General features: G+C 37.7%; 1 protein-coding gene across 1 annotated transcript in view; it reads left to right on the top strand.

Moving 5' to 3' along the window:
* Positions 1 to 15,483, top strand: part of LOC117318024 (MAGUK p55 subfamily member 7-like) — a 200,582-nt gene that overhangs the window by 125,943 nt on the left and 59,156 nt on the right. Inside the window, exon 7 of the mRNA XM_033873000.1 lies at positions 1,829 to 1,910. Within this exon, the coding sequence (XP_033728891.1) occupies positions 1,829 to 1,910 (82 nt within the window). The remainder of the gene's footprint in view (positions 1 to 1,828; positions 1,911 to 15,483) is intronic.

Here is a 15,483-nt window from a genome sequence, read left to right as displayed (position 1 = left end):
CACTGACCCATGGGTTGTCCTGAACTGACTGGCTAGCTCACCAGCTGACCGTGCCTGTCATGCTCATACAGGTATGCCACCTATTGGGTAACCATAAGAGAAAACTATTTCGCGCTCATTCCTTGTAGTACCACGCGAAATATGATTTGTATAAAGTATTGCTAAACAGTAAATTAAGTCCAATCGCGGTATTTAAAGTTGATTGTGATATTTAACAATACTTTGACATAATTTCCTGGCAGGTCAGCCGACTTCGAAACATCCATCTTAATTTTGTTGCCGGAATTCAGCGTTTCAGAATACTCCAGATTGATCTTCGGGGACATCGAATTTATTACACTGAAGCAGTGTGCTGTCAACCATTCTCAGCGATATTGCAGTTTAAATGCATTATAGCATGTTGTGTTGATATAAACTGGCCATCATTTCCCCACGAGCGTTTTCAATAGCCTTTATAAATGCTCATCACGTGGGATTGTCATGAGTGTAAAAAACAAAAGCGTTTTTAAGAGGTCGTAAATTTTGACATTTTACAAGGCACACGATGACTGTAACAACCCCTAAATACCGATTACAATGTATTTTGTGTTTAAATTGTCCCCTGTTGGAAGGTTATTTAAACATTTGATCATTTTCAGCTCATTTTATTCTCGAAAGTCAAAGAAATGTATCTGAAAATAAAAGAAATGGTTCACATGCGGCCCGTCTTACGTAATGTCTCGAGTCTATCGACTAGTGAAAGTATGACGTTACGTCAAGCAGATAGCAGGCCCTTACTTACGTTATAGCTCGTTGTAAACTACTAGTAAAGATCATACGCCGATTTAAACAGTTCATAGGCCCCTTAATAAGTAATAGCTCGTGGTAACCTACTTGTGAAGGTCAGTCGCTGTTTTAAACATTTCATATGCCCAAGTAATATTCATTCATTTTCCCCCAGGGAGTGCCAATATATAGTGATACTCATTCATTTTCCCCTAGGGAGTGACAATATTTTATAGTGATATTCATTTTCCCCAGGGAGTGACAATATATAGTGATATTCATTTTTCCCCATCGAGTGACAATATATAGTGATATTCATTTTCCCAAGGGAGTGACAATATTTAGTGATATTCATTTTTCCCCAGGGAGTGACAATATATAGTGATATTCATATTTCCCCAGGGAGTGACAATATTTAGTGATATTAATTTTTCCCCAGGGAGTGACAATATTTTATAGTGATATTCATTTTTCCCCAGGGAGTGACAATATTTTATAGTGATACTCATTTTTCCCCAGGGAGTGACAATATTTTATAGTGATATTAATTTTCCCCAGGGAGTGACAATATTTTATAGTGATATTAATTTTCCCCGGGGAGTGACAATATTTAGTGATATTCATTTTTCCCCCAGGGAGTGACAATATTTTATAGTGATATTCATTTTTCCCCAGGGAGTGACAATATTTTATAGTGATATTCATTTCCTCAGGGAGTGACAATATTTTATAGTGATATTCATTTTTCCCCAGGGAGTGACAATATTTTATAGTGATATTCATTTCCTCAGGGAGTGACAATATTTTATAGTGATATTCATTTTTCCCCAGGGAGTGACAATATTTTATAGTGATATTCATTTTCCCCAGGGAGTGACAATATTTTATAGTGATATTCATTTTTCCCCAGGGAGTGACAATATTTTATAGTGATATTCATTTCCTCAGGGAGTGACAATATTTTATAGTGATATTCATTTTCCCCAGGGAGTGACAATATTTTATAGTGATATTCATTTCCTCAGGGAGTGACAATATTTTATAGTGATATTCATTTCCTCAGGGCGTGACCATTCAGATGAAGGAGGAGACAGGAGCTATAGAAATAGCCAGGATAATGCATGGAGGAGCGGCACACAGAAGTGGTAAGTAGATTGGTTTAAATATGGTTGATCACTGCCCCATGACAGCAAAAACACAAAAATATGATGCTTTAACTGCAAGTTTAAAATGTCCTGCCAAAGGAGGAAGGGTACTGGTATAGATCAGGAGGGCACTAATAGTGTCCCCACATTGTTAAACGCTCATCTAAAGCCTCCACAGGGGCGAACGCTCATCTAAAACCTCCACAGGGGCGAACGCTCAACGAAATCTTTTCCACACAGGCGATTGCTCAAAAAACCTTCCTAACAAGGGTAAGCGCTCAACAAAACCTTTCCCCGGGTGTTCCACGTTCCACAAAGTCTTCCTCACAGGGATGATCGCTAAATAAAACCTACCTCAAAGGGAAGAACAAATCACTCCCCACAGGGACGAGAGCTCAACAAATCATTCCCCACAGGGGTGAATGCTAAACTTAACTCTTTCTCACAAGGGGAGAACGCTCAACTAAAACTTTCCCCAAAAGGGGCGAAGGCTCAACAAAACCTTCTTCACAGCGGTGAACGTTCAACTTAACAAATAATTCCTCACAGGTGTGAATGCTCAAAAACAATTTCCCATAGAGGCGAACGCTAGATTTAAACCTTCCTTACAGGTGCGAACGTTCAACCAAAACCTCCCCAAAGGGGCGAACGCCCAACAAAACCCATTCCAACATGGATGACCGCTCAACAAAACCTTCCCCAAAGGGGCGAAAGCTCAGTTTAAGCCTTTCCCACACTGGCAAATACTTTATAAAACCTTCCAAACAGGGGCGAACATTCAACTAAACCATTCCCCTATGGGTTAATGTTCAACTGAAACCTTCCTCACAGGGGCGAACGCTGAACAAAGCCTTCCTTACAAGAGCGAACGCTAAACAATTTTTTCCAACATGGACGAACTCTGAACAATGTCTTCCCACAGGGGCAAATGCTCAAAAAAATCTTCCTCACAGGGGCAAATGCTCAACAAAATCTTCCTCACAGGGGCGAACGCTCAATTTAAACCTTATCCAGAGGGGCGAAGTCTCAACAAGTCATTCCCCACAAAGGGCGAACGCTCAACTAAAAAAAATTCCAAAGGGGTGAACGCTCAACTAAAACATTTCCCAAATGGGTGAACGCTCAACTAAAACATTTCCCAAAGGGTTGAACGCTAAGCTAAAAAGTTAAGGCTAGGTAAAGGGAGTCATAAAGAAGTTTTGAGAAAGACGAGAAAATAAAGTCGCTTATTGCTATAAGAAATTGTAGAAACTGTAAGAAAAGTAACTGCCATGCGAACAGGAATTACTTTTCTTACGCCCCACCTGCAGGTGAGATATAGGATATATTTTTTTTATTCAATAGTTTAAGAGATACCTGTGTATAGAGATTGCAATACAGAGTATAGAAACAGGGCAATTAACCTAGCAAACAAAGTGTCGATATATAGAGTATTCGATGGTGAATGAACAGCGCATTGACAAAAATCGAATAGCATGTCTACTGTATCAGAATGAATGTGATATAATGTATCGTATGTATACTATACGTTAATGTACAACTGACCGTACAATGGAGAATAGAATCTACTACAGCTAACCCACGATCGACATGAGCTAAAATATCTGATTCAATGTCAATAGAAATAACATATATATGATGGAATTCGATCACAAACAAAATGTGTTAAAATACTTTCATGTCAAACGCACGACGACATATATAATGGAATAAGGAATGTAGTGGAGCAGAATGATGAAATATGATGATATATGGCCCGCCAATATGATTTATATACCACTCCACCGTAATGTGCTTGTCTACACCAAGTAACATTTGTGGTTTCCTGTCAGATCGATGTGCTCCATAAATCTCCTTCAGACGTACGTTTCAGCTGAAGTGCAAATGAAGCAGCTTCCAGGGCTTCAAAAATGCATCAATATAAAATCTTATTACAAAAGGGAGGTAACTCCATGTGTGTTTTCCAATCTGACATTCATTTCGTTATCGATATGTGCTTGATGTCCCTTTTATCAACCTGTTTGTAATTGTCAATGAAGTCATTGTTAAAATTACTTAAGAAGTTTGTTCTTGAATTTGTACAAATATTTTTTTTTTGATTTACTTGGAACTATTTAATGTGGCAGTAATACTATCAAAACCCGCCCTAGCACATCACGTGATCGATTGATATACTTACACAATTTTGCAGATCTCTTTAACGGTTGATTGTCTTAACGTCAAAGAAACCCCGATAACGTATCGTTAATACAAAATTGGAATCCCCCCAAGTATACATGTAATGTATGTGTATGAGAACTTACGGTATATCAATGTTGAATCAATGTTAATTAAATGTCATACCAAATAGCATAGATACGAGAGCTGATTGATATGGTGTGAGCCTAATGTTGATGGATTTGAATTTTGCCGGACATATTGTACCATTTTTCAACACAATCCCCTTCAGTATCTATAACATTTTGCCAGCGGTGTTTAAGGGCCTCAGTGCCACTTTTATAGAATTAATTTTCTTGGCTGTGCAGAAAATCATCCACTACATGCATGACGTCATCATCGGACTGAAAGTGGGTGCCTGAAATAGCTGTTTTAAGTTTTGGAAATAGATGAAAGTCTGATGAAGCGAGATCAAATGAATAAGGCGGATGCTCAATCAGTTTAAAGCCAAAATCATAAATGGCAGCCACGGCAATGACAGACTTGTGAACAGAAGCATCATCCCGATGAAATAACACACCTTTAGTGAGCTTTCCGTGGCACTTTAGTTTATTATTTTCCTGTAACTGCCTCAGAAGTGAAGCATAGTATGTGGCATTGATTGTTTGTCCCTGTTGGAGATAATCTATCAACAGAATACCATCTGCATCACAGGGAACCGATGCCAAAACCTTCCCAGTTGATGAAACCGTCTTTGTCTTCTTTGTTGTGGGAGTGTCAGGGTGCTTTCATTGTTTCTATTGTTGGTTGGCCTCTGGGGTTAAATGATGGACCCATGTTTCATTCATAGTAACAAATCTATAAAAAAAAATGCACGATCTTCCTCAAAAAGGTTAAGATTAGCACACGATAATGTGCGCCTGGTGTGCTTCTAATCAACTGTCAAATGTCTTGGTACCCATCGGGCCAAAAGCTTTCTCACTGCACGATCCTCAGTCAGAATGGAATGTACTCTTTCCAGTGAAATGCCAACTCTACTAGCCATATATCCTTCTGTGAATCGTCTGTCAGTCATACCAATATCATGAACTTTATTGACAATTTCTTGGGTTGCAACATTGACAGACCTTCCAGGACGGGGGTCATCCTCAAAGCTCTGTCGGCCGCGCTTAAATTCCGCCACCCACCTTTTCACTGTAGCATATGAAGGGGCATCTTTCCCTAGTGTTGCTACCATATCATTATGGATATCTTTAGGTGTTAAACTTTTTTATGCAAATATTGGATCATTGCCCTTTCCCCGATGTTGTCTTTTTTGCAAAAGTCGTTTTTATTGTTTACTTTAGAGTGCTACCTCGTGGATATAAACTAACCAAATGAGACTAGTCCTCGGGTACACGGTACTACAGTATGTAGTCAGGGAATAGTAGGACTTAAAAAGAATATCCTTTAGTACCTTCTTCAATACGAGTTTTTTTGTTCTTCTTTAAAAAAATATTTATCAACCTCAATCTGATATGATTATAAGGAACGGAAATGTAGCCGGTGCAGGGAATAATTGATTATAATTCAAAAACTGAGTTTTAGTACAGTAATGCAATACTAGACACAGCAGTTTACTTCTACTACGATACAATGTGATACTAAGAAATCATAACATGAGAGATGGTCGTGTTGAGTTATTACCTTAAGTTCCTCGTATAGCCCGCGGTAACGATAAACCAAGCTGACAGGGGAAAGTCCACCAGCAGTGTCTACCACCAACAATCTCAACGAAAAGTACAAAAGATATTTACATCTTTCAAAATAAAGTGAGAGTTAGTTGAAATTAATTTTATAAATAGGTTAGAAATGCCTTATTTTACATCCCGCGGGCTATTCGCCGGTATGGCAAATACACAGGAATTGTAAGAAAATAGTCATTTATATGTATTTAAGTAGGAAACTATACAACAACTAATAGACAGCATCATATAGCCTTTTTGTCTTTCTATGATTCGTTATTGTTAGTTAGAGTCAAGAGAATAGTACTATTTGTATCAATAGTGTTATCTCAGACTACAATATTTATATCTCTCTCCTTGGATTATAACTGACGTCTGTTTCCGTTGTATTTGGGATCATATCTCTCTCCTTGGATTATAACTGACGTCTGTTTCCATTGTATTTGGGATCATATCTCTTCTCCCTAATGCCTCGCCTGACACTTTTAGCCTTAGCGTCCCTGCACATAATACTAAACATTGGTACCTGCGCTCCCCTGTCCGTGATGGTTGTCTTACTGACGATTCACATGACACTGCCTCACTTTGAGTTTTTGATTGGACGTTACCGCTGGTGAGGACTATTGTCCCCAGGTCGCCCTTACCCACACCATGCAATAGAAAGATACGAGGCGCCTTCATCTGAAAGACTGTGACGTCTCGTTCATTAAACTTTGAGTAAGCAAGTCGCAGTTCATCCATATTTTATGACATGTTATTGTATGTCAGACAAATTGAAACACGGCTGTGATAGCTTTGACTTATTAAATACTATCGAAAAGTAATCAGGATAGAGAAATCGGCTTTGTATAATATAAATTGTTCTAAAACGTGGCGTCCCCTCGGCATGACCTTTATTGACATTGTGAGTGTCGTGGATGAATCTAACGTTGTTTACTCTTCGTGAAGTTCTGGTCTTATTGTCTTACTTTTTAATTGTTTGACTGTAAACAATGCGTTTGTAACATATATTGCCCTAGATTTATCGATATTAAAACACATGATTCTCACGTCGGTGTTCTTGTGGTTTTAGTGCAAGTGAAGACCGCCGAGGAGGCGTCTGTTGGTATTAAGTTGGAACGCTTTCCGAAAAACCAAATCTGGCACGCTATCCGAAATACCAAATCTGGAACGCTATCCGAAATACCAAATCTGAAACGTTATCCGAAATACCCAATCTGGAACGCTATCCGAAATACACAATCTGCAACGCTATCCGAAATACCAAATCTAAAACGATATCCGAAATACCAAATCTAAAACGTTATCCGAAATACCCAATCTGGAACGCTATCCGAAATACCAAATCTGAAACGTTATCCGAAATACCCAATCTGGAACACTATCCGAAATACCAAATCTGAAACGTTATCCGAAATACCCAATCTGGAACACTATCCGAAATACCAAATCTGAAACGTTATCCGAAATACCAAATCTGGAATGCTATCCGAAATACTAAAATTGGAACGCTTTCCCAAATACCAAATCTGCAACGCTATCCGAAATACCAAATCTGCAACGCTATCCGAAATACCAAATCTGAAACGTTATCCGAAATACCCAATCTGGAACGCTATCCGAAATACCAAATCTGAAATGTTATCCGAAATACCAAATATGGAATGCTATCCGAAATACTAAAATTGGAACGCTTTCCCAAATACCAAATCTGCAACGCTATCCGAAATACCAAATCTGAAACGTTATCCGAAATACCCAATCTGGAACGCTATCCGAAATACACAATCTGCAACGCTATCCGAAATACACAATCTGCAACGCTATCCGAAATACCAAATCTGGAACGCTATCCGAAATACCAAATCTGGAACGCTATCCGAAATACCAAATCTGAAACGTTATCCGAAATACCCAATCTGAAACGTTATCCGAAATACCAAATCTGAAACGTAATCCGAAATACCAAATCTGGAATGCTATCCGAAATACTAAAATTGGAACGCTTTCCCAACTACCAAATCTGCAACGCTATCCGAAATACCAAATCTGAAACGTTATCCGAAATACCAAATCTGAAACGTTATCCGAAATACCAAATCTGAAACGTTATCCGAAATACCAAATCTGAAACGTTATCCGAAATACCAAATCTGAAACGTTATCCGAAATATCAAATCTGCAACGCTATCCGAAATACCAAATCTGAAACGTTATCCGAATTACCCAATCTGGAACGCTATCCGAAATACACAATCTGCAACGCTATCCGAAATACACAATCTAAAACGATATCCGAAATACCAAATCTAAAACGTTATCCGAAATACCCAATCTGGAACGCTATCCGAAATACACAATCTGCAACGCTATCCAAAATACCAAATCTGCAACGCTATCCGAAATACCAAATCTGAAACGCTATCCGAAATACACAATCTGCAACGCTATCCGAAATACACAATCTGCAACGTTATCCGAAATACCAAATCTGGAACGCTATCCGAAAAACCAAATCTGGAACGCTATCCGAAATACCAAATCTGCAACGCTATCCGAAATACCAAATCTGAAACGTTATCCGAAATACCCAATCTGGAACGCTATCCGAAATACACAATCTGCAACGCTATCTGAAATACCAAATCTAAAACGATATCCGAAATACCAAATCTAAAACGTTATCCGAAATACCAAATCTGCAATGTTATCCGAAATACCAAATCTGCAACGCTATCCGAAATACCAAATCTGCAACGCTATCCAAAATACCAAATCTGCAACGCTATCCGAAATACCAAATCTGGATCGTTATCCGAAATACCAAATCTGGAACGTTATCCGAAATACCAATTTAGAACGCTATCTAAAATACACAATCTGCAACGCTTTCCGAAATACCAAATCTGGAAGGTTATCCAAAATACCCAAACTGGGAAGCCATAAATCTGATGATTTTGATGTCGAGTCAACGTACCGTGGGCTAATTGATTTTAATGCTTCGATAAACAGTCACCGTTTTATTTGTTGCAATATCATTTTCTCGACAATTGAAATTGGGGAGATTAAAGCAAATGTTAGCAATATATATGTCCAAACAACAATTCTCTCTCAGCTCCAGGGCGATCTTCTGATAAAAGTTTAATGTTAAATCGATTTAATTTAACCGACGCTTTGTCATCATACGTAAACTGTCTTTGTTCAAGCTGGATTGTTACATATATATAAGGATGTATCTTCATTGTAAAGCCAACGCAAAGCGGTTCCTGTTGTTTTTTCTATGTAACGGCAAAGCTAGGGATTGGTAAAATAAGGTGTATTAACGTCTATCAAATATAATGAAAGTCGGTGTTTGTCAGTAAAAAGCTTCCTGACCATTTCCATCACATACAGGACGAATCTACTTGTCAACTACCCGCCCGAGCCAGCCGCTTTATTATCGTTTATATCTGTAGATCTATAAAAGATTATGTTTTAAACACAATTGTCAGAAGACATAGAATGTACTTCAATACGGAAGCTGGTGGGTTTTCTTGTTGGATATAAATGGCTTCACATTGGCGGCCAAATCATTCCCACGAGAGAGAAAGTAACTTCATCGACAGATTTATAAATAAAGGTCATTAATGGTAGAATTTCTTCCTTGATTTGGTAAAAATGTGTTGAAGGAAAGAAGTCATTAAATCGATGTGTTTTCACAAAGAAACCTTTATGCGATATAATTGCTGCTGTGATGACATGCCCAAGTGCTATATTTCCGACTGAGCAGGACTTTATTGTCTAACCTACATATTCCTTAGGAGATCTTAGAACTTTAAAATCAATGTAACCAGAAGTGGAACAAATAAGGTATTGTACGACCTGACACATGGTCTTAGCTTCAATAGGAATTTACTGTTAGATAGAGTAAGAATTTACTGTTACTGTAAGGTAGAGTAAGAATGTACTGTTACGTAGAGTAAGAATTTACTGTTACGTAGAGTAAGAATTTACTGTTACGTAGAGTAAGAATTTACTGTTAGTTAGAGTAAGAATTTACTGTTAGGTAGAGTAAGAATTCACTGTTAGGTAGAGAAAGAATTGACTGTTAGGTAGAGTAAGAATTTACTGTTAGGTACAGTAAGAATTTACTGTTAGTTAGAGTAAGAATTTACTGTTAGGTAGAGTAAGAATTGACTGTTAGGTAGAGTAAGAATTTACTGTTAGGTAGAGTAAGAACTAACTGTTAGGTAGAGTAAGAATTTACTGTTAGGTAGAGTAAGAATTTACTGTTAGGTAGAGTAAGAATTTACTGTTAGGTAGAGTAAGAATTTACTGTTACGTAGAGTAAGAATTTACTGTTAGGTAGAGTAAGAATTTACTGTTATGTAGAGTAAGAATTTACCGTAATGTAGAGTAAGAATTTACTGTTAGGTAGAGTAAGAATTTACTGTTACGTAGAGTAAGAATTTACTGTTAGGTAGAGTAAGAATTTACTGTTAGGTAGAGTAAGAATGTACTGTTACGTAGAGTAAGAATTTACCGTTAGGTAGAGTAAGAATTTACTATTAGGTAGAGTAAGAATTTACTGTTACGTAGAGTAAGAACTTACTGTTAGGTAGAGTAATAATTTACTGTTAGGTAGAGTAAGAATTTACTGTTAGGTAGAGTAAGAATTTACTGTTAGGTAGAGTAAGATTTTACTGTTAGGTAGAGTAAGAATTTACTGTTAGGTAGAGTAAGAATTTACTGTTAGGTAGAGTAAGATTTTACTGTTAGGTAGAGTAAGAATTTACTGTTAGGTAGAGTAAGAATTTACTGTTAGGTAGAGTAAGAATTTACTGTTACGTAGAGTAAGAATTAACTGTTAGGTAGAGTAAGAATTAACCGTTAGGTAGAGTAAGAATTTACTGTTAGGTAGAGTAAGAATTTACTGTTAGATAGAGTAAAAATTTTACCGAGAGTTATCGCCCCTGAAACTAAGGTGAAGGGGTTTTTCTCTCGCCTCGAAGCTTTCGGTATTTTTGATGAAGTACTGAGATATATGCAAGTTAGATATACGTGTCGATTGTATTATGCACATGATTGTGTAGGACTACAAATCTCTTTGACTTGAGTGGCGAGGATTATCAAAACTTAGAAGAAATGGCAATGTCGCAAGAGACATCAGAGAAAATGGAGGTCAAGATGGCGGGAAGAACTGAAGGCAAACCATCTTTTGCCAACATTATAAATGCTAGTAGCCAATACCATACAGAAATGGATCTAGCAGAAGGATATGGATCGGCCAAACCAATCTTTTTACTTGAAAAAGATATTTTTGGCCTGACTCAACCGCAAAGGAAAGACTGGCTCACCCACCAGGAACTTTACAAGGCTATTGCAGAAAAGATAGAGGCGAACCATGTATGTGGTCTGCAACGAACAGGGAAAATGTGGCGGATATATGTGGACAATATGAATGACCGGACCAAGCTGCTAACTACAGGTACGGTAATACGCAAAAAACTTGTTCATTTATTGTCCACAAATCCCAGGCGTCCAGATAATAATCCGGAATACACAACCAGAATCCGTGTTTCAAATGTACCCCTTTCGGCCGATGACGGGCAAATTAAAAGAGCGCTCACACAATACAAGTGCGTAATAAAGTCTATGTATCGTGAGAAGTTGAGGGTAGACAATAGACTAACAAATTGTGATACGGGAGACCGTATAGTGGTAACGGACAAACTAACCACCCCCCTCCCCAGAAGCATGAAAATTGGTAGATATAATGCAACCGTATTTCATTCGGAGCAACCAAGACCAGATATACAGATTGATACCAGTAATGCGATCTGTAAAAAGTGCTTACAGACAGGGCATGTGATCAAAGACTGTAGAAATGTATGGGTATGCAAACACTGCAACATGCCAGGGCATCGTATGATGGACTGTCCCACCATACTGCAGGACACAACAATTGCAACTATACATGGTCATGATGAACAAGAACTAAATTCAGGTCCCCCGGGGGAACGCAATGTGCAATGTGAACAGCTAACTGACATTGAAAGGTCCGATGATGGCACAAGTACATGCACAGATGCAGATCGCGACAGTGACTCATCAGATGATGATGAGATACGAAAAGAGACTCTTTCGCGCGCGAGTTCGAGTAAGTCAACCCCTGTACATGAACAGCGCAGAAAGAAGAATGCGAAAAGATCTAAAGGTAGAAAGATCAATCGTTTTTCTCTCGAAGAGTTCATGAGCACTTCTAGTAACGTGAACGTCACCCCAAAAGACTCAAAAACATTGCTGAAACAATCAAGCAGAACTCCACCTTCTCCTCTAGAGGACTCCTCAAAGAAAAAATCCAAGTTGCAGGTGCAAGTGCAGGTGCACAGAGACAGTACATAGCACCCACATCATGTTCAGTAACTGCAAACAAACACTTTTAGTGTTGAATTGGGTTAATAAAATGAACAAAACTGAGATATTAAAACGAACATTTATTGCTATAAAAAAAGTAATAAGGATAGATGCATGCAGCATAAGGTATGTGATTGTATCCAGATATAAAAAATAAATAAATAATAGAAATGATAAAAAATACATTAAATACATACATAAAAAACACAAAGATGTACATATACTTTTATGAGAAACTATTAATCATATATATACATGTATATATAAATATGTGTATATTATACTGTTTACATAAATGTAGAAAACTGAGAAATGTACATAAAATTTACAAAAAAATCCAAGGAAAAATTACATATGTAAAACATAATTTGTGCAAATATGTATGTACATATCCTTGCACATTTCTAATATGCATGTATAGGTGCATGTATGGAGGCATAAGTACAATTGTACATCAAACATGTATGCATATGCAAAATATAAACAAATTATTATTATCCATGTATGAGAACATATACATGTATATAAGTTGTGTATACATATTATTATTCACGTATGAGAAAATGTACAGGTATATAAGTTGTTTATACATATTATTATTCACGTATGAGAGAATGTACAGGTATGTAAGTTGTTTATACATATTATTATTATCCATGTATGGGAGCATGTACATGTATATAAGTTGTGTATACATATTATTATTCACGTATGAGAGAATGTACATGTATATAAATTACTTATACATATTATTATTATCCATGTATGGGAGCATGTACATGTACATAAGTTGTGTATACATATTATTATTATCCATGCATGGGAGCATGTACATGTATATAAGATGTGTATACATATCATTATTTTCCAGGTATGAGAGAATGTACAGGTATATAAGTTGTTTATACATATTATTATTATCATCCATGTATGAGAGAAGGTATATCTATACAAGAGATCCCAGAGGGATCTTGGCGCCCACCATTGAATTTTCTTCATAGGTTCCATGTCAGATTGATCTTTTCTCTACTTTTCTCTTCTTCTAAGTCTTACTAATCTGTGTAAATTCAGAAGAAACCTCTAGTACTTTTCAAACAAGGGAAACCTATATATAAAATTTAAGATTTAGGCACCAAGGGGAACCTATATATGGAATTTGAGAAAGATTCCTTCAGTACTTTCTGAGAAATAGCGTTAACAAACTTCAATTGTCAAAATCCAAGATGGCTGCCTGTCGGCCATGTTGTTTCCGATTGGTCTCAAAATGCAATATGTATAACTAGGCACGAAGGGGAACCTACATATGAAATTTCAGGAAGATCCCTTCAGTGCTTTCTGAGAATTAGCGATAACAAACTTCAATTGTCAAAATCCAAGATGACTGCCTGTCGGCCATGTTGTTTTCTGATTGGTCTCAAAATGCAATATGCATAACTAGGCACCAAGGGAAACCTACATATGAAATTTGAGAATGATCTCTTCAGTACTTTTTCAGAAATAGCGATAACAAACTTCAATTGTCAAAATCCAAGATGGCTGCCTGTCGGCCATGTTGTTTTCTGATTGGTCTCAAAATGCAATATGCAAAACTAGGCACCAAGGGGAACCTACATATGAAATTTGAAAAAGATCCCTTCAGTACTTTCTCAGAAATAGCGATAACAAACTTCAATTGTCAAAATCCAAGATGGCTGCCTGTCGGCTAGGTTGCTTTCCGATCGGTCCCAAAATGCAATATGCATAACAAGGCACCAAGGGGAACCTACATATGAAATTTGAGAAAGATCCCTTCAGTACTTTCTGAGAAATAGCGTTAACAAACTTCAATTGTCAAAATCCAAGATGGCTGCCTGTCGGCCATGTTGTTTTCCGATTGGTCTCAAAATGCAATATGTATAACTAGGCACCAAGGGAAACCAACATATGAAATTTGAGAGAAAGATCCCCTCAGTACTTTCTCAGAAATAGCGATAACAAACTTCAATGGTCAAAATCCAAGATGGCCGCCTGTCGGCCATGTTGTTTTCCGATCGATCCCAAAATGCAATATGCATAACTAGGCACCAAGGGAAACCAACATATGAAATTTGAGAAAGATCCCCTCAGTACTTTCTCAGAAATAGCGATAACAAACTTCAATGGTCAAAATCCAAGATGGCTGCCTGTCGGCCATGTTGTTTTCCGATCGGTCCCAAAATGCAATATGCATAACTAGGCACCAAGGGAAACCCACATATGAAATTTGAGAAATATCCCTTCAGTACTTTCTCAGAAATAGCGATAACAAACTTCAATGGTCAAAATCCAAGATGGCTGCCTGTCGGCCATGTTGTTTTCCGATCGGTCCCAAAATGCAATATGCTTAACTAGGCACCAAGGGAAACCCACATATGAAATTTGAGAAAGATCCCTTCAGTACTTTCTCAGAAATAGCGATAACAAACTTCAATGGTCAAAATCCAAGATGGCTGCCTGTCGGCCATGTTGTTTTCCGATCGGTCCCAAAATGCAATATGCTTAACTAGGCACCAAGGGAAACCCACATATGAAATTTGAGAAAGATCCCTTCAGTACTTTCTCAGAAATAGCGATAACAAACTTCAATGGTCAAAATCCAAGATGGCTGCCTGTCGGCCATGTTGTTTTCCGATCGGTCCCAAAATGCAATATGCATAACTAGGCACCAAGGGGAACCTACATATGAAATTTGAGAAAGATCCCTTCAGTACTTTCTCAGAAATAGCGATAACAAACTTCAATGGTCAAAATCCAAGATGGCTGCCTGTCGGCCATGTTGTTTTCTGATCGGTCCCAAAATGCAATATGCATAACTAGGCACCAAGGGGAACCTACATATGAAATTTGAGAAAGATCCCTTCAGTACTTTCTGAGGATTAGCGATAACAAGAATTGTTTACGGACGGACGGACGGACGGACGGACGGACGGACGGACGGAGGGACGGACGGACGGACGGACGACGGACCACGGACGCAGGGCGATTTGAATAGCCCACCATCTGATGATGGTGGGCTAAAAAGTGTTGTTATAAATACATTCAATTTTTTATTTAGTTACTGTTCAACAACATATGGAAATTTCATGAATGAAATGAATGAAGGATTAAGTGTAAGTTTACACATAATATATGTGTATATATTATTGCTTTTCGTAATATTGTACAAGTACATGGATGTTTGCAAAAATGGCACACATGTACATAATTGTATAGTTGTATCCAACTGTTTTGAAATTGCATGGGAACATGTACAGGTATATAAGTTGTGTATACATATT

This window comes from Pecten maximus, chromosome 19 (assembly GCF_902652985.1).
Source record: "Pecten maximus chromosome 19, xPecMax1.1, whole genome shotgun sequence".
In the NCBI taxonomy this organism is placed as follows: domain Eukaryota; kingdom Metazoa; phylum Mollusca; class Bivalvia; order Pectinida; family Pectinidae; genus Pecten; species Pecten maximus.
The sequence above is the reverse complement of the archived record's forward strand: the minus strand, read 5'-3'. Positions and strand labels throughout refer to the sequence as shown.